Source organism: Plutella xylostella, chromosome 24, assembly GCF_932276165.1.
Source record: "Plutella xylostella chromosome 24, ilPluXylo3.1, whole genome shotgun sequence".
Lineage (NCBI taxonomy): Eukaryota > Metazoa > Arthropoda > Insecta > Lepidoptera > Plutellidae > Plutella > Plutella xylostella.
The window spans coordinates 5,646,638-5,670,406 of NC_064004.1; the positions used below are offsets into that span (position 1 = coordinate 5,646,638).

At 44.9% G+C, this 23,769-nt stretch overlaps 9 protein-coding genes across 9 annotated transcripts; all 9 read right to left on the reverse strand.

Annotated features, from left to right (window-relative positions):
* Positions 1-544: 544 nt before the first annotated feature.
* Positions 545-11,193, reverse strand: LOC105388588 (histone H3). The gene is made up of 4 exons (XM_048630043.1): positions 10,825-11,193; positions 4,299-4,320; positions 1,762-1,774; positions 545-1,035 (listed from the first exon to the last, which is right to left on the reverse strand). Exons 1-4 carry the CDS (start codon positions 11,108-11,110, stop codon positions 616-618), a joined length of 741 nt encoding a protein of 246 aa, XP_048486000.1. The 5' UTR covers positions 11,111-11,193; the 3' UTR covers positions 545-615.
* On the reverse strand, positions 2,414-2,942 carry LOC105388562 (histone H2B). The gene has a single exon (XM_011559501.3). It carries the CDS (start codon positions 2,870-2,872, stop codon positions 2,498-2,500), a length of 375 nt encoding a protein of 124 aa, XP_011557803.1. The 5' UTR covers positions 2,873-2,942; the 3' UTR covers positions 2,414-2,497.
* On the reverse strand, positions 6,823-7,396 carry LOC125490534 (histone H2A). The gene has a single exon (XM_048630031.1). It carries the CDS (start codon positions 7,290-7,292, stop codon positions 6,918-6,920), a length of 375 nt encoding a protein of 124 aa, XP_048485988.1. The 5' UTR covers positions 7,293-7,396; the 3' UTR covers positions 6,823-6,917.
* LOC125490521 (histone H1B-like) lies at positions 8,190-9,252 on the reverse strand. The gene has a single exon (XM_048630016.1). It carries the CDS (start codon positions 9,158-9,160, stop codon positions 8,468-8,470), a length of 693 nt encoding a protein of 230 aa, XP_048485973.1. The 5' UTR covers positions 9,161-9,252; the 3' UTR covers positions 8,190-8,467.
* Positions 11,194-12,786: 1,593 nt separating the features above from the next.
* On the reverse strand, positions 12,787-13,339 carry LOC119690733 (histone H3). The gene has a single exon (XM_038106468.2). The coding sequence runs from the start codon at positions 13,266-13,268 to the stop codon at positions 12,858-12,860; it is 411 nt and encodes a 136-aa protein (XP_037962396.1). The 5' UTR covers positions 13,269-13,339; the 3' UTR covers positions 12,787-12,857.
* A 1,320-nt stretch (positions 13,340-14,659) lies between these two features.
* LOC119694752 (histone H2B) lies at positions 14,660-15,189 on the reverse strand. The gene has a single exon (XM_038121855.2). The coding sequence runs from the start codon at positions 15,117-15,119 to the stop codon at positions 14,745-14,747; it is 375 nt and encodes a 124-aa protein (XP_037977783.2). The 5' UTR covers positions 15,120-15,189; the 3' UTR covers positions 14,660-14,744.
* Positions 15,190-19,063: 3,874 nt separating this feature from the next.
* LOC119694763 (histone H2A) lies at positions 19,064-19,634 on the reverse strand. Its single transcript, XM_038121869.2, has one exon. The coding sequence runs from the start codon at positions 19,531-19,533 to the stop codon at positions 19,159-19,161; it is 375 nt and encodes a 124-aa protein (XP_037977797.1). The 5' UTR covers positions 19,534-19,634; the 3' UTR covers positions 19,064-19,158.
* A 691-nt stretch (positions 19,635-20,325) lies between these two features.
* Positions 20,326-21,487, reverse strand: LOC125490522 (histone H1B-like). The gene has a single exon (XM_048630017.1). The coding sequence runs from the start codon at positions 21,399-21,401 to the stop codon at positions 20,709-20,711; it is 693 nt and encodes a 230-aa protein (XP_048485974.1). The 5' UTR covers positions 21,402-21,487; the 3' UTR covers positions 20,326-20,708.
* Positions 21,488-22,938: 1,451 nt separating this feature from the next.
* On the reverse strand, positions 22,939-23,424 carry LOC119694769 (histone H4). Its single transcript, XM_038121875.2, has one exon. The coding sequence runs from the start codon at positions 23,344-23,346 to the stop codon at positions 23,035-23,037; it is 312 nt and encodes a 103-aa protein (XP_037977803.1). The 5' UTR covers positions 23,347-23,424; the 3' UTR covers positions 22,939-23,034.
* Between the last annotated feature and the right edge of the window lie 345 nt (positions 23,425-23,769).

The following is a 23,769-nucleotide window of genomic DNA, read 5'->3' on the forward strand; positions in this document are numbered from 1 at the left end:
ACTTAGTGGTGGGTGACTGTGACAAGTGTGTGTGTTTTACATTGGAGTAATTGTACCGCTCCTACAGGATTTGCCAACAACACGTTTGTAAGTAACATTATTATAATTTAATATGTAAGTAAGTACTTAACTACCTACCTATCTATGTAGATTAGAATAGATGTGGTACCTACATAGTTTTTTGATTTTTAAATGTGAAAACAGTGCTCAGTTAATCAAAATAAGTTTGTAATCTGCTTGAATCATGCATGTGGCGCCCTCCATTGTTCACAAAAGAAACTATGTAGTACTTACTTAGTGATTGGTTTTCTTGTTAGGCTATTATGTGTGTTATTTATTTATGTATAGGTAAACTGTACCTACTTATACGAAAGTAAGTACGTACCTACCTAGGTACTAGTACTGCATAAAAAAGGTGTAAGAAATGTATTTAGTTAATTACTTATGTAAGTACCTACTTAGATACGAAGATAAAAGTACTCAAGTAAGAGTAAGTAATCGTCTTCGTCTTAGTTTAAAGAAACAATGCGTATAATAATGAATGTTTTGTGGCCCTGAAAAGGGCCGTTTTGTTACAGCGAACGAGGTGCGCGTAATGCACGATGCAGCCACCGCTTAAGCACGTTCACCGCGGATACGGCGAGCGAGCTGGATGTCTTTCGGCATGATGGTGACACGCTTCGCGTGGATGGCGCACAGGTTAGTGTCTTCGAAAAGACCGACGAGGTACGCCTCGCTGGCCTCCTGGAGGGCCATAACGGCGGAGCTCTGGAAACGCAGGTCAGTCTTGAAGTCTTGCGCGATCTCACGCACGAGACGCTGGAACGGCAGCTTGCGGATCAGAAGCTCAGTGCTCTTCTGGTAACGACGGATCTCACGAAGAGCGACGGTACCGGGCCTGTAACGATGGGGCTTCTTCACACCTCCGGTGGCGGGCGCACTCTTACGAGCAGCCTTAGTTGCGAGCTGCTTGCGGGGCGCTTTGCCTCCGGTGGACTTGCGGGCAGTCTGCTTGGTACGGGCCATTGTTGTATCGTAGCGTAGCGACGGGCGCGCGCGATGAACAGAAGGGGACGAATAAAAACCATCGCGTTTCGTGCAGCTATATTTATAGTAGCGGTACGGTCTCCGCGGCGGGGTAAGGCGAAGTCGAGGCGCGCGGGGCGAGGGGTACCGCTCCGCTCGGCTCGTACGTACGGGCTAATAATTTATCCTTACGTTATTGAGTATGTAAGTACTTAGTAAGTATCTATTTCATCCTTCTCATGCATAAGTAGGTAAGTGTATAGGTACCTACTTAGGTATATAATTAAAAAAAAAAAAAATACCTAAGTATGTAAATAATATAAATAATAAGTACTTAATATATATAATGAACACCTTATTAAAAGCATATATCACAAGAATACTTATACTTAAATGTTATTATGTAGGTAGGTACATAGTTAAGTATTTAGGTATGTTCTAAAATTTAATGTTTTCAACATAAGTAAGTAGGTAGGTACCTACCTAGTCACTCCCAACGACAAGACGTGAGTAAGTACTTACTTATGTTTAAATGGACTGTAAATAACACATCTAGGTAGGTAGGTAGGTAAGTAAGCAAGCAAGCAAGCAAGTATGTATGTACCTACCTAGTATAATCATAATGACTGGGAAACATACCTACTTATATAATAATTATAAGTACCAACTTATTTATAGGTACGAAAACAATAATCCTAGTACGTAAAGTACTTACTTAACTAAATAATAAGAGATTCCAGAACGCAAACTAGACGAATTCATTGTAAGTAAGAGTACTTACTTAAGTATTTAATTTTGTATAAGTACTTAGGTAGGTAAGTACTTACTTATATGTCAAACCAAATGTAAGTTGTCACATCAATAATAATAATAATATAATGCCATGGTATTTTGCCGAAAATGTACTTATTTAAAAAGCCACAAGTATGTAGAGTAGAATAAACAACATTATCGATTATGTAGGTAGGTAGGTAGGTACTTACTTAGATTAAGTAAGTATAATACAGTGCACTGAAATGAGTAAGCACGCATTCTTTCACATTTTAATTTTATTTAACTAAACGTCCGTTTTTGTTTCTTCCTTTCCAGGGTCACTCATACAAATCCATCCGTCGTCGTCGTGTGCAGTGAACACGTCGTCGCAGCTCCTCCGTCCGTGTATGTACCTAGTACCTACATAGATAAGTACTTACATTATGCCTAATATTTCACATTAATACGTTACCTAAGTGTAGCGAGTACCTACCACAGTGTGTGTAAACACAAGTAAGTAAGTGTAACCATCAATATACATATTATATATTGACATCATCTTATATTATGATATATAAGTAAGTAATCGTTTTTGTATGTAAGTATTGAAACAATCGTAAATCATCAGAAAATATTTGTGGCCCTGAAAAGGGCCGTTTGTTTCGGTGGTAGGCACAACATAGTGGCACCGTACACCGCTATGTGGGGGGCACACACCTCACTTGGACGAGGTGTACTTGGTGACCGCCTTGGTACCTTCACTGACGGCGTGCTTGGCGAGCTCACCGGGCAGCAGGAGCCTCACGGAGGTCTGCACCTCCCTGGAGGTGATCGTCGAACGCTTGTTGTAGTGGGCGAGACGAGACGCTTCCGCGGCGATACGCTCGAAGATGTCGTTCACGAACGAGTTCATGATTGACATGGCCTTCGAGGAGATACCGGTGTCGGGGTGGACCTGCTTCAACACCTTGTAGATGTAGATGGCGTAGCTCTCCTTCCTCTTGTGCTTCTTCTTTTTCTTGTCCGACTTGGAGATGTTCTTCTGGGCTTTGCCGGACTTCTTGGCGGCCTTGCCGCTAGTCTTGGGTGGCATGGTGGCTTCAAACTGGATTCAAAACCGGAGATGCGAACGTTGCGAGTGTTTAGCTCGTAATACCTGAAACCTTTTTTTTTTTTTTTTTTTTTCTAAATGAAACCTATTTACTGAAGTCGGCCATAAGGGACTTATTCAGTTTTACCCTAACTGTGGGGGAGGCGCCGATAGGCGCCTTCACCCAGTTAAAAAGAGAGACCTACCTAAGTGACCCGTCACCAGATGGAGGTGGTGAGAACCGGCCAGGAATGTACCTGACGCGGGTATAGTACCTGTTTTGGTGGAGAAGGATCCTAGCCCTACGATTCGGACCGGCAAAAGGCCGAGTCCGAGTGTGAGTCCCTCCCCCGGGTCTGGGGCGGGGTGTGTAAAAGTTAAGTGGGACAGTTGCCGAGGCAGGGGTCGGGGAGTCAAAGGTTTGCAACTCCCTAATACGGACAGTGATCTCATCGTCCGGGTCACAGAGAACGTGTCTCGGACGACGTCGCCTCTGTTTGAACTCAGGGAAAACGTGATAGTTAGCCGGTTTGCTAATTAGTGGGTTCGTGTGATTAACCGCTTGGTCGAAGTAGCGGTTTGAGGAGACTTTGAGATACTGTCGGATAGTAGGGATTTGCAAATCTTTGTGCAAGTTGAAATTGCGGACGTACCAAGGCGCGCCTGTCGCCCTGCGCAGAAATCTATTTTGGATTGCTTGTAAAGAATTTATATATCTGTTCGAAGCATGAGCAAACACTACGCTAGCGTAGGTCATGACGGGTCTTATGCAAGTTAGATAGAGTCTCACTTTGCTGCGTAGTGAGAGCTTTTTGCTTCGAAACAGAGGAGTTAGTCTTCCTAAATAGAGAGAAGCTCTATTCCTAACCCTACGTATATGACTAGCAAAAGACAGTCTGCTGTCGAAAGTGACACCCAGATATTTGACATGGTCGGACCAAGGGATAGGCTTGCCGAACAGAGTGATGTTGGGTTGAGGAGCAGTGTTGGGCCGGCGGAGAGCCCGTGAAAAGTACACTGCGGTACTTTTCTCCGGGTTCACCTCCATTCTCCATTTGCGAAACCATTCGCCGAGGGCGTTGGTTGCGCTTTGGAGATGCCCGTGCTGGACTTTGCCTTTAAACCTATCCCTTAAGTAGATCGCTGTGTCGTCAGCATATAATGCTAGCGACACATGCGTATGTCTGGGGATGTCACTTGTGTATAAGGAGAAAAGAAGAGGAGCTAGAACTGACCCTTGCGGGACACCTGCACGAATCGGATGAAGAGATGATCTGGAACCCTCGACGCGAAACTGGAAGTACCTGTGGAGCAAGAAACTGTGGAGAATAAGCACTAACCGATCCGGGATGCCTAACGTGAAGAGCTTAAAGATGAGGCCGTTGTGCCACACCTTGTCGAAAGCCTTCGCTATGTCGAAGAAGAGAGCTGCAGTGCCTTTCGGCCTCTTCCTATGGAAACCATCTAAGATGTATTCCGTGATACGATGAACCTGGTTGACGCAAGAGTGCTGGGCCCTAAAACCAAATTGTTCGTTAGGGATGAGTCCCTGAGCGTATGCTATCTTTTTGAGCCTGTCGGATAGCAGCCGCTCATAGACCTTACCTAGGGAAATTAAAAGACTGATGGGGCGGTAACTAGAAGGTAAATTTCTAGCTTTGCCAGTTTTATGTATTCCTATGACGTCTGCTATTTTCCACAGGTCTGGAAAATAGCAGTTCGCCATAGCTGAATTAAATATGGTTACTAGTAAGAGGATAAGCGAGGCTGAGAGGTTCTTAAGGACTCTGTTGGAGACGCCATCAGAGCCAGGAGCCTTCTTGCAATGAAGGTCCTTTATGACTAACTTAACTTCGGATACCGTCACGAGGTCGAGAGAATCTACTGGAGGTAAGCTAACCCTACGTCCTACTTCCTCGTCTACGACTTGGATGAATGTGCTATCGGGATGCTCTTCCGAAGGAGAGCATTGCGCCTCCAGACTTAGGGCGAGACATTCAGCCTTTTCATCGTCGTCGAAGGCGAGGGAGTTATCAGGTTTCGACAGGGGGGGCATGTCTACTACGGTATCCGATTTAAGCGCGCGTGTAAGACGCCAAAAAGCAGTGTGGGTTGGCCTAATATCATCCAGCAGGCTATCCCACCGCTCTGAACGTAGAGCCTTCATCCTAGATTTGCATTTGAGATGCAGAGAGCGGAGCCTATCCTTGTTTTCCCTACTTGGAAAGAGGTCGTGTGCCCTAGTGGCGGCGTGCTTTGCCCTGAGCAGGGCCTTCATATCATCAGGCAACCTCCAACGATGAGGGGTCATCGCAGGAACCCGCCTGGTGCAGTCAGTGATGACTGTTTGAAGGTGACCGCTCAAGGCATTGATCGCCGTATCTATCTCTACTGTGGAGTTAATTTGAGAAGGTAAGTTTGCTATGTCAGAAGGACTAGCCGAACCTAAACGCTGACTAAGCCTATCCCAGTTAGTTATGGTTTTGGTAGGAGAGAAGAGGGAGTTGGCATCTCCGAGACCCAGTATGACCGGTCTGTGATCGGAGTCAAGCTCGTGTATTACCTCTAGCTTATTTAAAGAAAGAGAAATGTTCTTTAAAAGTGCAATGTCTAAAATGTCTGGCTGATGCTCAGGATTGAATGGATAATGTGTAGGCTCCATTGGAGCCACCACATCAAACATGTATTCATCCATGAAATTAAAAAGAATATAACCGTTTGGGTTATTGACTCTACAGTTAAAAGATTTATGTTTACTGTTAAAATCCCCTGCAAGTATGACATTATTTCCCATATCCAAAAGTGACTTAAGGTCCTCAGTTTTAATTACTTTTCCTGATGGCTGATAGCAAGAGGCAATATACAGATCCGGATGTCCGGTCATAGCCAGCCTGCACACTGAGGCCTCGAGGCTGACAAGCTCCGGGGTATTGACACAACAGACATGAAGTCCGCTACGGTAGTAGATAAGTGTACCACCGAGGGTGGCCTACCTGAAACCGGGCCGACGGTCGGATTTTATTACGAGCGCGCGGCGAGGGGCGCTCGTTATGAGTCAGACGCGTCATTCGACCAATCGCGTTGCGGCATTCTGTATACAGCGAGCGACGCGGCGGCGGCGGCGGCGGCGGCGGTGACGGCAGAATCGATGCACGCGTTCATTTTCGTTATAATATTTTTACGTTTATGGTATAATTCCCCAGATGAAAATAGCAGTAATATACTTACTTATTACTTAATTATTAAGTATAACAACCGATACGATGTTAATCTATACTTATTACATATATTAGGTATGTACTTAATAGATATATTAGGTATTATTATTATGTTTAATGATGAACGCAATTACTTACCATAAAAAAAAAAAAAAAAAAAAAAACTCTCCTACTTATTTTTAGACGCCTGGTAGGTATATAAGTAGGTACTTAAGTATATTATTTTTACAATTATGATTTAAGTAAGTAAACTGTACCTAAGTAATATAATATATTTTTATGACTTTGAAAATCGCGCTACATAACTTAACCTACCCATCTATAACATTGAAACATGAATACTTAGTTCATAAATCATTATTTTACCAGGATACCATACATAAGTAGGTATGTAGGAGGTTAGATCTACTACTAACAGTATTAAAATAATATATGCAAGTAAGTACTTAAGTTAGTACCTAATTAGGTAGGTACTTAGTAATGAAATTATTTCTTATTACATCATATAATCGTAGTAACACGAATAAGTTACGTGTAAGCTTACTTACTCATTTTCATTTAAGTAATTATCGTAAGTTCATTAGACATTCAGGTACCTAGGTAGTAGTATATTATTGAATTGTCTGTCTAGCTAGCTAGCTAGCTAAATATAAATGCCTACATAGTCCTAATATAATGTTATGTATCGTTCGTGTAAAGTCTTGTTGAAACAGTGTTTAATAATCATGAATAATATTGTGGCCCTGAAAAGGGCCGTTTTGCCGCTGACGTGTGCATGTGAAAGCTCACGAGCAGCGGAGTGTGGCGTGTCCGATGAACGACGACTCGATTTAAGCCTTCTTCTCGGTCTTCTTGGGCAGAAGCACGGCCTGGATGTTAGGCAGCACACCACCCTGGGCGATGGTCACGCCGGAGAGCAGCTTGTTCAGCTCCTCGTCGTTGCGGATGGCCAGCTGCAAGTGTCTCGGGATGATTCTGGTCTTCTTGTTGTCACGGGCGGCGTTACCGGCCAACTCGAGAACTTCAGCGGCCAGGTACTCCATGACGGCCGCCAGGTAAACGGGCGCACCGGCACCGACACGCTCGGCGTAGTTACCCTTGCGCAGCAGCCTGTGGATACGACCGACGGGGAACTGGAGTCCAGCACGGTTTGAACGGGACTTTGCCTTTCCCTTAACCTTGCCTCCCTTGCCGCGGCCAGACATGGTTGTTGGTTTGTTTCTTGATAGAGCGAGACAGAAGATGGAGCGCGCGCCGACGTGTGCAGCGAGCGAATTCACGAGTTGAAATGTATTTTACTCAACCGGCGACCCTCTATATATATATCAACGGGTGGTGTCGTGTACGGTGATACAAGCGTCGAGTAGTCACAAATCGCTCGTGTACTAACTTTTGTTAGCTTGTGTGCTTTTTTTTTTTTTTTAATTTTATATGTCTACTATTACTTATAGTGGGTACTAACAAGGTTATTTTGATATTAAGTACGATATATACAATACTGAATATAAAATAACAATTCGACATATTCTGTATCTCAGGTGTATTGTATGGTAGGTACTTATACGGTATAGGTACTTACTTACCTTACATGTACCTAATTTGTATTTTACATACTATACATGAAACGCTCCGCTCCGCTCCGCTGCGCTCCGCTTTAGTTTTTAACGAACATGTGCACCTAACCGCTCCTCCTCGCTTTGCTCGTCGTCGCACCTACCTCTAGGTTTCGATCCCAGGGATTTTTAAGTTATTTTCGTTTTCAATATACCTACGTAGGTAGGTACCTAATAGTTTTCCGTCGCTAGAGGGAATTTTAGTTACTTAGGTATGTATGTGCGTATAATATTTTTGTAAGCATGATGTATGTCACCTTACATATTATTTGTATTTAGGTACTTATATGAAACGCTCCGCTACGATTTTTAAGTCGTTTTCAATAGTATAGAGTAGTCAGGGTGAGGCCTATGTACTTACAACATTAGTTTCATACAAGTAGGTAGGTACTTATCCTAATTTAATATATTTTGTACCTAGTACCTACCTGCGTCGTGGCGTAGGTAAGTACACAATCGTCGTAGTAAAGTACAATAGAGAACAATTTGTTTTTCTCGAATTGTTTGTTAGCCCTGAAAAGGGCTTTTTGTTGTGCGGTATTAGCGCACTCACCGACCGTGGCTCGTGTGTTCGTCGTCCGAGTGTAGTCAGTCGCCCATTGTGTGCGTGTGCGTGCGTATCGAGTAGATGATACAACAGCGCAACAACAACACCACCAACGGTGCCGACGACATACGGCGCGAACACGATGGCGCACGTTCGATGGCTTCGTGTAGTCACTGCGGCGGCGGCGGCGGCAAGCAACACAACAAAAACCGTCGTCGGCTTACTTCTTGCCGGCGGCGGAGGACTTCTTAGCTGCGGGCTTCGCCTTGGGAGCGGCAGCCTTCTTCGGTTTGGGCGCCTTCGGCTTCTTAGTCGGCGGCTTGGCGGTCTTCTTTGCCTTGGGTGCGGCGCTTTTAGCCTTTGAGGGTGTGGCGATTTTCGCCTTCGCGGCGGGCTTCTTTTTAGCGGCGGCGGCTTTCTTGTCCTTGGTGGCGGCCGCAGACTTGGGCTTAGACGGTGAAGCGGAGGCGGACTTCTTCTTGGCGGCGGCGGAGGACGCAGCGACGGCCTTCTTGGCGGGCTTCTTAGCGGCGGCAGCCTTCTTGGCCGGTTTGGCGGCGCCTGCTGGCTTCTTGGCTGCGGAAGTTTTCGACTCGAGCTTGAACGAACCGGACGCACCCTTGCCCTTGGTCTGGATCAGCGCGCCGGACTCGACGGCGCTCTTCAGGTACTTTCTGATGAAAGGCGCGAGCTTTTCAGCGTCGACCTTGTAAGATGCGGCGATGTACTTCTTAATCGCCTGCAGAGACGAGCCGCTGCGCTCCTTCAGGTCCTTGATGGCCTTGTTGACCATCTCGGAGGTCTTCGGGTGCGTGGGCTTCGCTTTCGGCTTCTTGGCTGCTGCGGATGCCTTCGGCTTCTTCGCGGGGGTGGTGGGCGCGGGCGCGTCGGATGCAACAGCGGTGTCAGCCATTTCGATTGAGTTGAGTTGATTGAGGTAACACGACGTAAGTAAGTAACAAGTAAGGAGTGTAGTTCGTAAAACGACCGTACGATGTCGCTACTAGAAAAATTCGAGACACGTATTTCGAGCATTGCCGCACAGACAGACCGCGTGCCTCGAGACGTTTTCCGAGTTGATGTGTTCCAAGTTTTCACTAACCATGGTCGAATGATGATGATTTTTTTAAATAAAAAACAATGTCAGTGTACTGTTTTTATACGATATATGTGTAGTGTATACGTTTGTCGGGCGGGCGGGCTAATGGTTGGACGCTTGCGTACGGCGGGTTGGCGCGTGCGGCGCGTTAAATGTGGAGACGGCGTTGAGGAGCTCGTACGTGGTCTGATTTGTGGGCGTTTATCTCGGCGTGTGTCGACGGTGGCGGTGAGGCGGACGTCCACGGTGAAGGCGAAGAGAAGGCGCTCCCGGCGGGTGGCGGCTGCGGGCGCGGCAAGCGGGTGCGGATGGACTTTTGACGTGTCGAAGATGAACGGTCGTAGGACACACCGGTGTCTCGGCGGCATCACATGAAGGCAGTCATCAGCCGGTGTTGTGAGATGGCTGGCTGGTGACTGGTGGCCGATGGTCGTGCAGTGTGCACGTGCAGATGATGGTCAAACGCATCATCGCACTCACTTGTGCGTACCTAAGTAAAGGACTTACAGACAGACAGACAGACACACACAAGTAGGTAGAGAGAACGAGAGCGAGTAGGTAGGTGTACTACTTGACTGCATAGGTCATTTGGTACCGTAAGTATGATAGATTATGACCTAGGTACATACATAATATGCGCCTAAATACTAAATACATAGGTACACAAGAGTATTCGGTAGGTAGGTACTTACTTAAGTATATAAAACTGCAAACGCAGAATACGAACACCGTGTAAGTACGACTAACAATGTTCGTGTTCATTCACGAGTCGAGGTAAGTATTTATGTATGTCGTCCCATGTCAAGAAAAACATGAATACTTTAAAAAAAAAGGAAGTACAAATACATTAATGTGTGATAAAAAGTTTCATCTGTAAGTACCTACCTGCTTACTTACTTAAAATTAATTAGGTAGTAGTAGGTTACTAAGCAGATGAACGTGGTAAAACGAACGTGTGGTTGCATTGCACCGTAAAGGTAAGTACCTATTATACCTACCTACCACGTCTTTTGGGAGGTATTTAGGTAAACTAAAATATTATAAGTACTTATTAGTCGTCTCTTGAGGACTAATAGCGTAGGTACCTACTTAAGTACCTACCCATAAATCTATATACATACATATATTCTTTTATAAGCTTCGCACGCTTTTTCTGACCAATATTTTTCATAGGTACCTATATAAGTAAGAATAAGTGGGTAGGTACTTTTGCTGCCAGTGTGTAAATGTAAATACGCAAGCATAATGTACCTAGGTGTATGATGATGCATATAAATAATAATATAATTATTGTCAGTATAGGTATTATGAATCGTTGTTGCCAGTTTGAAGAAACTATACGTAAAACAAGAACAATTTGCGGCCCTGAAAAGGGCCTTTTTGTTGGTTACACGGTATCCTCGTAGCCGTATCGGCTGCGGAACACGATGTGCGCGGTGCGGTGCGAGCGACTTAACCGCCGAAACCGTACAGGGTGCGTCCCTGACGTTTCAGCGCGTAGACGACGTCCATGGCGGTGACGGTCTTCCTCTTGGCGTGCTCGGTGTACGTGACGGCGTCACGGATCACGTTCTCTAGGAACACCTTCAGCACACCACGAGTCTCCTCGTAGATCAGACCGGAGATACGTTTGACACCGCCTCGGCGTGCCAGACGACGGATGGCCGGCTTTGTGATACCCTGGATGTTATCACGAAGAACCTTCCTGTGTCGCTTCGCTCCTCCTTTTCCCAATCCCTTTCCTCCCTTTCCACGGCCGGTCATCTTGAACTTGCTGTTGCTGCTTTCTCTTGATCAAACTGCGTGCGCACGACGGAGCCGGAGCGTTGTCTAAAAATTCAGGCCCACCGCGCGATATATATATCGTCGGCGGACGAGAAGCGGGAAAGCGAAGGGGCGCGGGGCCGCAGACAGAGACGAAGCGATGCGATGCGCGAGATAGAGCGGGTCAGAATGAGTATAGTGTCGTACACGATTTTGTACTCTTATTAATTTCAATATTAAGTTATTACCTATATTGTCTGAATATTTAAATATTTATGTTTATTATATATATAAATACATTATTACGACATCGAGACGAGACGAGATTTAGGTACTTACCTAGTTAGTTAAGTAAGTAAGTAAGTTTTATTCATGGTAAGGAGGTACCTAAGTATGTATGTAGGTACCTATTACAATTACAATTCTAGTAAGTAAATATGTACCTATGTATGTAAATGTATGTATGTACCTATGCAAAACAAATAAGTAAGTACCTACTTAAATACAATCATTCAACAAGCAGACACAAATTACAGAAATTTATACTAACCTACCTAGGTAGGTAGGTACTTAAAACTTTTGCCACCATAACGTAGAGTATAATATATAGGTACTTACCTATTTACTTACGCAACATTTTATTTTTATACATATGTACCTACTTATGTATTACCTAAGTACTTATATTTTATTTTTTACTGACTTACTTCAGGGAGGGAGCACCAATCTTAAACACACACACACTTGTTACCTAGGTTAGGTACCTATTTACCTACCACTAACTTTTTCTCATGAACAATGATTCACAATAATTTGAATTGTCAATATCAAAATTTAAAATAAGTACCTACCTACCTACTTAGTAAAAATAAAATACTTCAGTTATTACTTAATAATACGTACCTACAACATTTTTAGTGATTTTTGAGTAAATTAGATAGACCTAGTTGTATTATTAGTAGGTCTAGGTAGGTATTTACCTAGGTGCATACATTGTAATAAATACGCTTCCGCCGCCGCCATCTTGCGGCGCCATTGTCTGTTGCTAGCGAGTGTTGAAAAGAACAAAAATACGTAATTATTTAATTATCGTGAAATGTGAATTGTGTTTTGGTAGAAAGTAGTGAAAAAAACTTAGTGGTGGGTGACTGTGACAAGTGTCTGTGTTTTACATTGGAGTAATTGTACCGCTCCTACAGGATTTGCCAACAACACGTTTGTAAGTAACATTATTATAATTTAATATGTAAGTAAGTACTTAACTACCTACCTATCTATGTAGATTAGAATAGATGTGGTACCTACATAGTTTTTTGATTTTTAAATGTGAAAACAGTGCTCAGTTAATCAAAATAAGTTTGTAATCTGCTTGAATCATGCATGTGGCGCCCTCCGTTGTTCACAAAAGAAACTATGTAGTACTTACTTAGTGATTGGTTTTCTTGTTAGGCTATTATGTGTGTTATTTATTTATGTATAGGTAAACTGTACCTACTTATACGAAAGTAAGTACGTACCTACCTAGGTACTAGTACTGCATAAAAAAGGTGTAAGAAATGTATTTAGTTAATTACTTATGTAAGTACCTACTTAGATACGAAGATAAAAGTACTCAAGTAAGAGTAAGTAATCGTCTTCGTCTTAGTTTAAAGAAACAATGCGTATAATAATGAATGTTTTGTGGCCCTGAAAAGGGCCGTTTTGTTACAGCGAACGAGGTGCGCGTAATGCACGATGCAGCCACCGCTTAAGCACGTTCACCGCGGATACGGCGAGCGAGCTGGATGTCTTTCGGCATGATGGTGACACGCTTCGCGTGGATGGCGCACAGGTTAGTGTCTTCGAAAAGACCGACGAGGTACGCCTCGCTGGCCTCCTGGAGGGCCATAACGGCGGAGCTCTGGAAACGCAGGTCAGTCTTGAAGTCTTGCGCGATCTCACGCACGAGACGCTGGAACGGCAGCTTGCGGATCAGAAGCTCAGTGCTCTTCTGGTAACGACGGATCTCACGAAGAGCGACGGTACCGGGCCTGTAACGATGGGGCTTCTTCACACCTCCGGTGGCGGGCGCACTCTTACGAGCAGCCTTAGTTGCGAGCTGCTTGCGGGGCGCTTTGCCTCCGGTGGACTTGCGGGCAGTCTGCTTGGTACGGGCCATTGTTGTATCGTAGCGTAGCGACGGGCGCGCGCGATGAACAGAAGGGGACGAATAAAAACCATCGCGTTTCGTGCAGCTATATTTATAGTAGCGGTACGGTCTCCGCGGCGGGGTAAGGCGAAGTCGAGGCGCGCGGGGCGAGGGGTACCGCTCCGCTCGGCTCATACGTACGGGCTAATAATTTATCCTTACGTTATTGAGTATGTAAGTACTTAGTAAGTATCTATTTCATCCTTCTCATGCATAAGTAGGTAAGTGTATAGGTACCTACTTAGGTATATAATTAAAAAAAAAAAAAATACCTAAGTATGTAAATAATATAAATAATAAGTACTTAATATATATAATGAACACCTTATTAAAAGCATATATCACAAGAATACTTATACTTAAATGTTATTATGTAGGTAGGTACATAGTTAAGTATTTAGGTATGTTCTAAAATTTAATGTTTTCAACATAAGTAAGTAGGTAGGTACCTACCTAGTCACTCCCAACGACAAGACGTGAGTAAGTACTTACTTATGTTTAAATGGACTGTAAATAACACATCTAGGTAGGTAGGTAGGTAAGTAAGCAAGCAAGCAAGCAAGTATGTATGTACCTACCTAGTATAATCATAATGACTGGGAAACATACCTACTTATATAATAATTATAAGTACCTACTTATTTATAGGTACGAAAACAATAATCCTAGTAAGTAAGTAAAGTACTTAATTACCTAAATAATAAGAGATTCCAGAACGCAAACTAGACGAATTCATTGTAAGTAAGAGTACTTACTTAAGTATTTAATTTTGTATAAGTACTTAGGTAGGTAAGTACTTACTTATATGTCAAACCAAATGTAAGTTGTCACATCAATAATAATAATAATATAATGCCATGGTATTTTGCCGAAAATGTACTTATTTAAAAAGCCACAAGTATGTAGAGTAGAATAAACAACATTATCGATTATGTATGTAGGTAGGTACTTGCTTACTTAGATTAAGTAAGTATAATACAGTGCACTGAAATGAGTAGGCACGCATTCTTTCACATTTTAATTTTATTTAACTAAACGTCCGTTTTTGTTTCTTCCTTTCCAGGGTCACTCATACAAATCCATCCGTCGTCGTCGTGTGCAGTGAACACGTCGTCGCAGCTCCTCCGTCCGTGTATGTACCTAGTACCTACATAGATAAGTACTTACATTATGCCTAATATTTCACATTAATACGTTACCTAAGTGTAGCGAGTACCTACCACAGTGTGTGTAAACACAAGTAAGTAAGTGTAACCATCAATATACATATTATATATTGACATCATCTTATATTATGATATATAAGTAAGTAATCGTTTTTGTATGTAAGTATTGAAACAATCGTAAATCATCAGAAAATATTTGTGGCCCTGAAAAGGGCCGTTTGTTTCGGTGGTAGGCACAACATAGTGGCACCGTACACCGCTATGTTTGGGGGCACACACCTCACTTGGACGAGGTGTACTTGGTGACCGCCTTGGTACCTTCACTGACGGCGTGCTTGGCGAGCTCACCGGGCAGCAGGAGCCTCACGGAGGTCTGCACCTCCCTGGAGGTGATCGTCGAACGCTTGTTGTAGTGGGCGAGACGAGACGCTTCCGCGGCGATACGCTCGAAGATGTCGTTCACGAACGAGTTCATGATTGACATGGCCTTCGAGGAGATACCGGTGTCGGGGTGGACCTGCTTCAACACCTTGTAGATGTAGATGGCGTAGCTCTCCTTCCTCTTGTGCTTCTTCTTTTTCTTGTCCGACTTGGAGATGTTCTTCTGGGCTTTGCCGGACTTCTTGGCGGCCTTGCCGCTAGTCTTGGGTGGCATGGTGGCTTCAAACTGGATTCAAAACCGGAGATGCGAACGTTGCGAGTGTTTAGCTCGTAATACCTGAAACCTTTTTTTTTTTTTTTTTTTTTCTAAATGAAACCTATTTACTGAAGTCGGCCATAAGGGACTTATTCAGTTTTACCCTAACTGTGGGGGAGGCGCCGATAGGCGCCTTCACCCAGTTAAAAAGAGAGACCTACCTAAGTGACCCGTCACCAGATGGAGGTGGTGAGAACCGGCCAGGAATGTACCTGACGCGGGTATAGTACCTGTTTTGGTGGAGAAGGATCCTAGCCCTACGATTCGGACCGGCAAAAGGCCGAGTCCGAGTGTGAGTCCCTCCCCCGGGTCTGGGGCGGGGTGTGTAAAAGTTAAGTGGGACAGTTGCCGAGGCAGGGGTCGGGGAGTCAAAGGTTTGCAACTCCCTAATACGGACAGTGATCTCATCGTCCGGGTCACAGAGAACGTGTCTCGGACGACGTCGCCTCTGTTTGAACTCAGGGAAAACGTGATAGTTAGCCGGTTTGCTAATTAGTGGGTTCGTGTGATTAACCGCTTGGTCGAAGTAGCGGTTTGAGGAGACTTTGAGATACTGTCGGATAGTAGGGATTTGCAAATCTTTGTGCAAGTTGAAATTGCGGACGTACCAAGGCGCGCCTGTCGCCCTGCGCAGAAATCTATTTTGGATTGCTTGTAAAGAATTTATATATCTGTTCGAAGCATGAGCAAACACTACGCTAGCGTAGGTCATGACGGGTCTTATGCAAGTTAGATAGAGTCTCACTTTGCTGCGTAGTGAGAGCTTTTTGCTTCGAAACAGAGGAGTTAGTCTTCCTAAATAGAGAGAAGCTCTATTCCTAACCCTACGTATATGACTAGCAAAAGACAGTCTGCTGTCGAAAGTGACACCCAGATATTTGACATGGTCGGACCAAGGGATAGGCTTGCCGAACAGAGTGATGTTGGGTTGAGGAGCAGTGTTGGGCCGGCGGAGAGCCCGTGAAAAGTACACTGCGGTACTTTTCTCCGGGTTCACCTCCATTCTCCATTTGCGAAACCATTCGCCGAGGGCGTTGGTTGCGCTTTGGAGATGCCCGTGCTGGACTTTGCCTTTAAACCTATCCCTTAAGTAGATCGCTGTGTCGTCAGCATATAATGCTAGCGACACATGCGTATGTCTGGGGATGTCACTTGTGTATAAGGAGAAAAGAAGAGGAGCTAGAACTGACCCTTGCGGGACACCTGCACGAATCGGATGAAGAGATGATCTGGAACCCTCGACGCGAAACTGGAAGTACCTGTGGAGCAAGAAACTGTGGAGAATAAGCACTAACCGATCCGGGATGCCTAACGTGAAGAGCTTAAAGATGAGGCCGTTGTGCCACACCTTGTCGAAAGCCTTCGCTATGTCGAAGAAGAGAGCTGCAGTGCCTTTCGGCCTCTTCCTATGGAAACCATCTAAGATGTATTCCGTGATACGATGAACCTGGTTGACGCAAGAGTGCTGGGCCCTAAAACCAAATTGTTCGTTAGGGATGAGTCCCTGAGCGTATGCTATCTTTTTGAGCCTGTCGGATAGCAGCCGCTCATAGACCTTACCTAGGGAAATTAAAAGACTGATGGGGCGGTAACTAGAAGGTAAATTTCTAGCTTTGCCAGTTTTATGTATTCCTATGACGTCTGCTATTTTCCACAGGTCTGGAAAATAGCAGTTCGCCATAGCTGAATTAAATATGGTTACTAGTAAGAGGATAAGCGAGGCTGAGAGGTTCTTAAGGACTCTGTTGGAGACGCCATCAGAGCCAGGAGCCTTCTTGCAATGAAGGTCCTTTATGACTAACTTAACTTCGGATACCGTCACGAGGTCGAGAGAATCTACTGGAGGTAAGCTAACCCTACGTCCTACTTCCTCGTCTACGACTTGGATGAATGTGCTATCGGGATGCTCTTCCGAAGGAGAGCATTGCGCCTCCAGACTTAGGGCGAGACATTCAGCCTTTTCATCGTCGTCGAAGGCGAGGGAGTTATCAGGTTTCGACAGGGGGGGCATGTCTACTACGGTATCCGATTTAAGCGCGCGTGTAAGACGCCAAAAAGCAGTGTGGGTTGGCCTAATATCATCCAGCAGGCTATCCCACCGCTCTGAACGTAGAGCCTTCATCCTAGATTTGCATTTGAGATGCAGAGAGCGGAGCCTATCCTTGTTTTCCCTACTTGGAAAGAGGTCGTGTGCCCTAGTGGCGGCGTGCTTTGCCCTGAGCAGGGCCTTCATATCATCAGGCAACCTCCAACGATGAGGGGTCATCGCAGGAACCCGCCTGGTGCAGTCAGTGATGACTGTTTGAAGGTGACCGCTCAAGGCATTGATCGCCGTATCTATCTCTACTGTGGAGTTAATTTGAGAAGGTAAGTTTGCTATGTCAGAAGGACTAGCCGAACCTAAACGCTGACTAAGCCTATCCCAGTTAGTTATGGTTTTGGTAGGAGAGAAGAGGGAGTTGGCATCTCCGAGACCCAGTATGACCGGTCTGTGATCGGAGTCAAGCTCGTGTATTACCTCTAGCTTATTTAAAGAAAGAGAAATGTTCTTTAAAAGTGCAATGTCTAAAATGTCTGGCTGATGCTCAGGATTGAATGGATAATGTGTAGGCTCCATTGGAGCCACCACATCAAACATGTATTCATCCATGAAATTAAAAAGAATATAACCGTTTGGGTTATTGACTCTACAGTTAAAAGATTTATGTTTACTGTTAAAATCCCCTGCAAGTATGACATTATTTCCCATATCCAAAAGTGACTTAAGGTCCTCAGTTTTAATTACTTTTCCTGATGGCTGATAGCAAGAGGCAATATACAGATCCGGATGTCCGGTCATAGCCAGCCTGCACACTGAGGCCTCGAGGCTGACAAGCTCCGGGGTATTGACACAACAGACATGAAGTCCGCTACGGTAGTAGATAAGTGTACCACCGAGGGTGGCCTACCTGAAACCGGGCCGACGGTCGGATTTTATTACGAGCGCGCGGCGAGGGGCGCTCGTTATGAGTCAGACGCGTCATTCGACCAATCGCGTTGCGGCATTCTGTATACAGCGAGCGACGCGGCGGCGGCGGCGGCGGCGGCGGTGACGGCAGAATCGATGCACGCGTTCATTTTCGTTATAATATTTTTACGTTTATGGTATAATTCCCCAGATGAAAATAGCAGTAATATACTTACTTATTACTTAATTATTAAGTATAACAACCGATACGATGTTAATCTATACTTATTACATATATTAGGTATGTACTTAATAGATATATTAGGTATTATTATTATGTTTAATGATGAACGCAATTACTTACCATAAAATTAAAAAAAAAAACTCTCCTACTTATTTTTAGTCTCCTGGTAGGTATATAAGTAGGTACTTAAGTATATTATTTTTACAATTATGATTTAAGTAAGTAAACTGTACCTAAGTAATATAATATATTTTTATGACTTTGAAAATCGCGCTACATAACTTAAACTACCCATCTATAACATTGAAACATGAATACTTAGTTCATAAATCATTATTTTACCAGGATACCATACATAAGTAGGTATGTAGGAGGTTAGATCTACTACTAACAGTATTAAAATAATATATGCAAGTAAGTACTTAAGTTAGTACCTAATTAGGTAGGTACTTAGTAATGAAATTATTTCTTATTACATCATATAATCGTAGTAACACGAATAAGTTACGTGTAAGCTTACTTACTCATTTTCATTTAAGTAATTATCGTAAGTTCATTAGACATTCAGGTACCTAGGTAGTAGTATATTATTGAATTGTCTGTCTAGCTAGCTAGCTAGCTAAATATAAATGCCTACATAGTCCTAATATAATGTTATGTATCGTTCGTGTAAAGTCTTGTTGAAACAGTGTTTAATAATCATGAATAATATTGTGGCCCTGAAAAGGGCCGTTTTGCCGCTGACGTGTGCATGTGAAAGCTCACGAGCAGCGGAGTGTGGCGTGTCCGATGAACGACGACTCGATTTAAGCCTTCTTCTCGGTCTTCTTGGGCAGAAGCACGGCCTGGATGTTAGGCAGCACACCACCCTGGGCGATGGTCACGCCGGAGAGCAGCTTGTTCAGCTCCTCGTCGTTGCGGATGGCCAGCTGCAAGTGTCTCGGGATGATTCTGGTCTTCTTGTTGTCACGGGCGGCGTTACCGGCCAACTCGAGAACTTCAGCGGCCAGGTACTCCATGACGGCCGCCAGGTAAACGGGCGCACCGGCACCGACACGCTCGGCGTAGTTACCCTTGCGCAGCAGCCTGTGGATACGACCGACGGGGAACTGGAGTCCAGCACGGTTTGAACGGGACTTTGCCTTTCCCTTAACCTTGCCTCCCTTGCCGCGGCCAGACATGGTTGTTGGTTTGTTTCTTGATAGAGCGAGACAGAAGATGGAGCGCGCGCCGACGTGTGCAGCGAGCGAATTCACGAGTTGAAATGTATCTTACTCAACCGGCGACCCTCTATATATATATCAACGGGTGGTGTCGTGTACGGTGATACAAGCGTCGAGTAGTCACAAATCGCTCGTGTACTAACTTTTGTTAGCTTGTGTGCTTTTTTTTTTTTAATTTTATATGTCTACTATTACTTATAATGGGTACTAACAAGGTTATTTTGATATTAAGTACGATATATACAATACTGAATATAAAATAACAATTCGACATATTCTGTATCTCAGGTGTATTGTATGGTAGGTACTTATACGGTATAGGTACTTACTTACCTTACATGTACCTAATTTGTATTTTACATACTATACATGAAACGCTCCGCTCCGCTCCGCTGCGCTCCGCTTTAGTTTTTAACGAACATGTGCACCTAACCGCTCCTCCTCGCTTTGCTCGTCGTCGCACCTACCTCTAGGTTTCGATCCCAGGGATTTTTAAGTTATTTTCATTTTCAATATACCTACGTAGGTAGGTACCTAATAGTGTTCCGTCGCTAGAGGGAATTTTAGTTACTTAGGTATGTATGTGCGTATAATATTTTTGTAAGCATGATGTATGTCACCTTACATATTATTTGTATTTAGGTACTTATATGAAACGCTCCGCTCCGATTTTTAATTCGTTTTCAATAGTATAGAGTAGTCAGGCAGGTGAGGCCTATGTACTTACAACATTAGTTTCATACAAGTAGGTAGGTACTTATCCTAATTTAATATATTTTGTACCTAGTACCTACCTGCGTCGTGGCGTAGGTAAGTACACAATCGTCGTAGTAAAGTACAATAGAGAACAATTTGGTTTTCTCGAATTGTTTGTTAGCCCTGAAAAGGGCTTTTTGTTGTGCGGTATTAGCGCACTCACCGACCGTGGCTCGTGTGTTCGTCGTCCGAGTGTAGTCAGTCGCCCATTGTGTGCGTGTGCGTGCGTATCGAGTAGATGATACAACAGCGCAACAACAACACCACCAACGGTGCCGACGACATACGGTGCGAACACGATGGCGCACGTTCGATGGCTTCGTGTAGTCACTGCGGCGGCGGCGGCGGCAAGCAACACAACAAAAACCGTCGTCGGCTTACTTCTTGCCGGCGGCGGAGGACTTCTTAGCTGCGGGCTTCGCCTTGGGAGCGGCAGCCTTCTTCGGTTTGGGCGCCTTCGGCTTCTTAGTCGGCGGCTTGGCGGTCTTCTTTGCCTTGGGTGCGGCGCTTTTAGCCTTTGAGGGTGTGGCGATTTTCGCCTTCGCGGCGGGCTTCTTTTTAGCGGCGGCGGCTTTCTTGTCCTTTGTGGCAGCCGCAGACTTGGGCTTAGACGGTGAAGCGGAGGCGGACTTCTTCTTGGCGGCGGCGGAGGACGCAGCGACGGCCTTCTTGGCGGGCTTCTTAGCGGCGGCAGCCTTCTTGGCCGGTTTGGCGGCGCCTGCTGGCTTCTTGGCTGCGGAAGTTTTCGATTCGAGCTTGAACGAACCGGACGCACCCTTGCCCTTGGTCTGGATCAGCGCGCCGGACTCGACGGCGCTCTTCAGGTACTTTCTGATGAAAGGCGCGAGCTTTTCAGCGTCGACCTTGTAAGATGCGGCGATGTACTTCTTAATCGCCTGCAGAGACGAGCCGCTGCGCTCCTTCAGGTCCTTGATGGCCTTGTTGACCATCTCGGAGGTCTTCGGGTGCGTGGGCTTCGCTTTCGGCTTCTTGGCTGCTGCGGATGCCTTCGGCTTCTTCGCGGGGGTGGTGGGCGCGGGCGCGTCGGATGCAACAGCGGTGTCAGCCATTTCGATTGAGTTGATTGAGGTTGAGGTAACACGTAAGTAACAAGTAAGGAGTGTAGTTCGTAAAACGACCGTACGATGTCGCCACTAGCAAAATTTCGAGACACGTATTTCGAGCATTGCCGCACAGACAGACCGCGTGCCTCGAGACGTTTTCCGAGTTGATGTGTTCCAAGTTTTCACTAACCATGGTCGAATGATGATGATTTTTTTAAATAAAAAACAATGTCAGTGTACTGTTTTTATACGATATATGTGTAGTGTATACGTTTGTCGGGCGGGCGGGCTAATGGTTGGACGCTTGCGTACGGCGGGTTGGCGCGTGCGGCGCGTTAAATGTGGAGACGGCGTTGAGGAGCTCGTACGTGGTCTGATTTGTGGGCGTTTATCTCGGCGTGTGTCGACGGTGGCGGTGAGGCGGACGTCCACGGTGAAGGCGAAGAGAAGGCGCTCCCGGCGGGTGGCGGCTGCGGGCGCGGCAAGCGGGTGCGGATGGACTTTTGACGTGTCGAAGATGAACGGTCGTAGGACACACCGGTGTCTCGGCGGCATCACATGAAGGCAGTCATCAGCCGGTGTTGTGAGATGGCTGGCTGGTGACTGGTGGCCGATGGTCGTGCAGTGTGCACGTGCAGATGATGGTCAAACGCATCATCGCACTCACTTGTGCGTACCTAAGTAAAGGACTTACAGACAGACAGACAGACACACACAAGTAGGTAGAGAGAACGAGAGCGAGTAGGTAGGTGTACTACTTGACTGCATAGGTCATTTGGTACCGTAAGTATGATAGATTATGACCTAGGTACATACATAATATGCGCCTAAATACTAAATACATAGGTACACAAGAGTATTCGGTAGGTAGGTACTTACTTAAGTATATAAAACTGCAAACGCAGAATACGAACACCGTGTAAGTACGACTAACAATGTTCGTGTTCATTCACGAGTCGAGGTAAGTATTTATGTATGTCGTCCCATGTCAAGAAAAACATGAATACTTTAAAAAAAAAGTAAGTACAAATACATTAATGTGTGATAAAAAGTTTCATCTGTAAGTACCTACCTGCTTACTTACTTAAAATTAATTAGGTAGTAGTAGGTTACTAAGCAGATGAACGTGGTAAAACGAACGTGTGGTTGCATTGCACCGTAAAGGTAAGTACCTATTATACCTACCTACCACGTCTTTTGGGAGGTATTTAGGTAAACTAAAATATTATAAGTACTTATTAGTCGTCTCTTGAGGACTAATAGCGTAGGTACCTACTTAAGTACCTACCCATAAATCTATATACATACATATATTCTTTTATAAGCTTCGCACGCTTTTTCTGACCAATATTTTTCATAGGTACCTATATAAGTAAGAATAAGTGGGTAGGTACTTTTGCTGCCAGTGTGTAAATGTAAATACGCAAGCATAATGTACCTAGGTGTATGATGATGCATATAAATAATAATATAATTATTGTCAGTATAGGTATTATGAATCGTTGTTGCCAGTTTTAAGAAACTATACGTAAAACAAGAACAATTTGCGGCCCTGAAAAGGGCCTTTTTGTTGGTTACACGGTATCCTCGTAGCCGTATCGGCTGCGGAACACGATGTGCGCGGTGCGGTGCGAGCGACTTAACCGCCGAAACCGTACAGGGTGCGTCCCTGACGTTTCAGCGCGTAGACGACGTCCATGGCGGTGACGGTCTTCCTCTTGGCGTGCTCGGTGTACGTGACGGCGTCACGGATCACGTTCTCTAGGAACACCTTCAGCACACCACGAGTCTCCTCGTAGATCAGACCGGAGATACGTTTGACACCGCCTCGGCGTGCCAGACGACGGATGGCCGGCTTTGTGATACCCTGGATGTTATCACGAAGAACCTTCCTGTGTCGCTTCGCTCCTCCTTTTCCCAATCCCTTTCCTCCCTTTCCACGGCCGGTCATCTTGAACTTGCTGTTGCTGCTTTCTCTTGATCAAACTGCGTGCGCACGACGGAGCCGGAGCGTTGTCTAAAAATTCAGGCCCACCGCGCGATATATATATCGTCGGCGGACGAGAAGCGGGAAAGCGAAGGGGCGCGGGGCCGCAGACAGAGACGAAGCGATGCGATGCGCGAGATAGAGCGGGTCAGAATGAGTATAGTGTCGTACACGATTTTGTACTCTTATTAATTTCAATATTAAGTTATTACCTATATTGTCTGAATATTTAAATATTTATGTTTATTATATATATAAATACATTATTACGACATCGAGACGAGACGAGATTTAGGTACTTACCTAGTTAGTTAAGTAAGTAAGTAAGTTTTATTCATGGTAAGGAGGTACCTAAGTATGTATGTAGGTACCTATTACAATTACAAT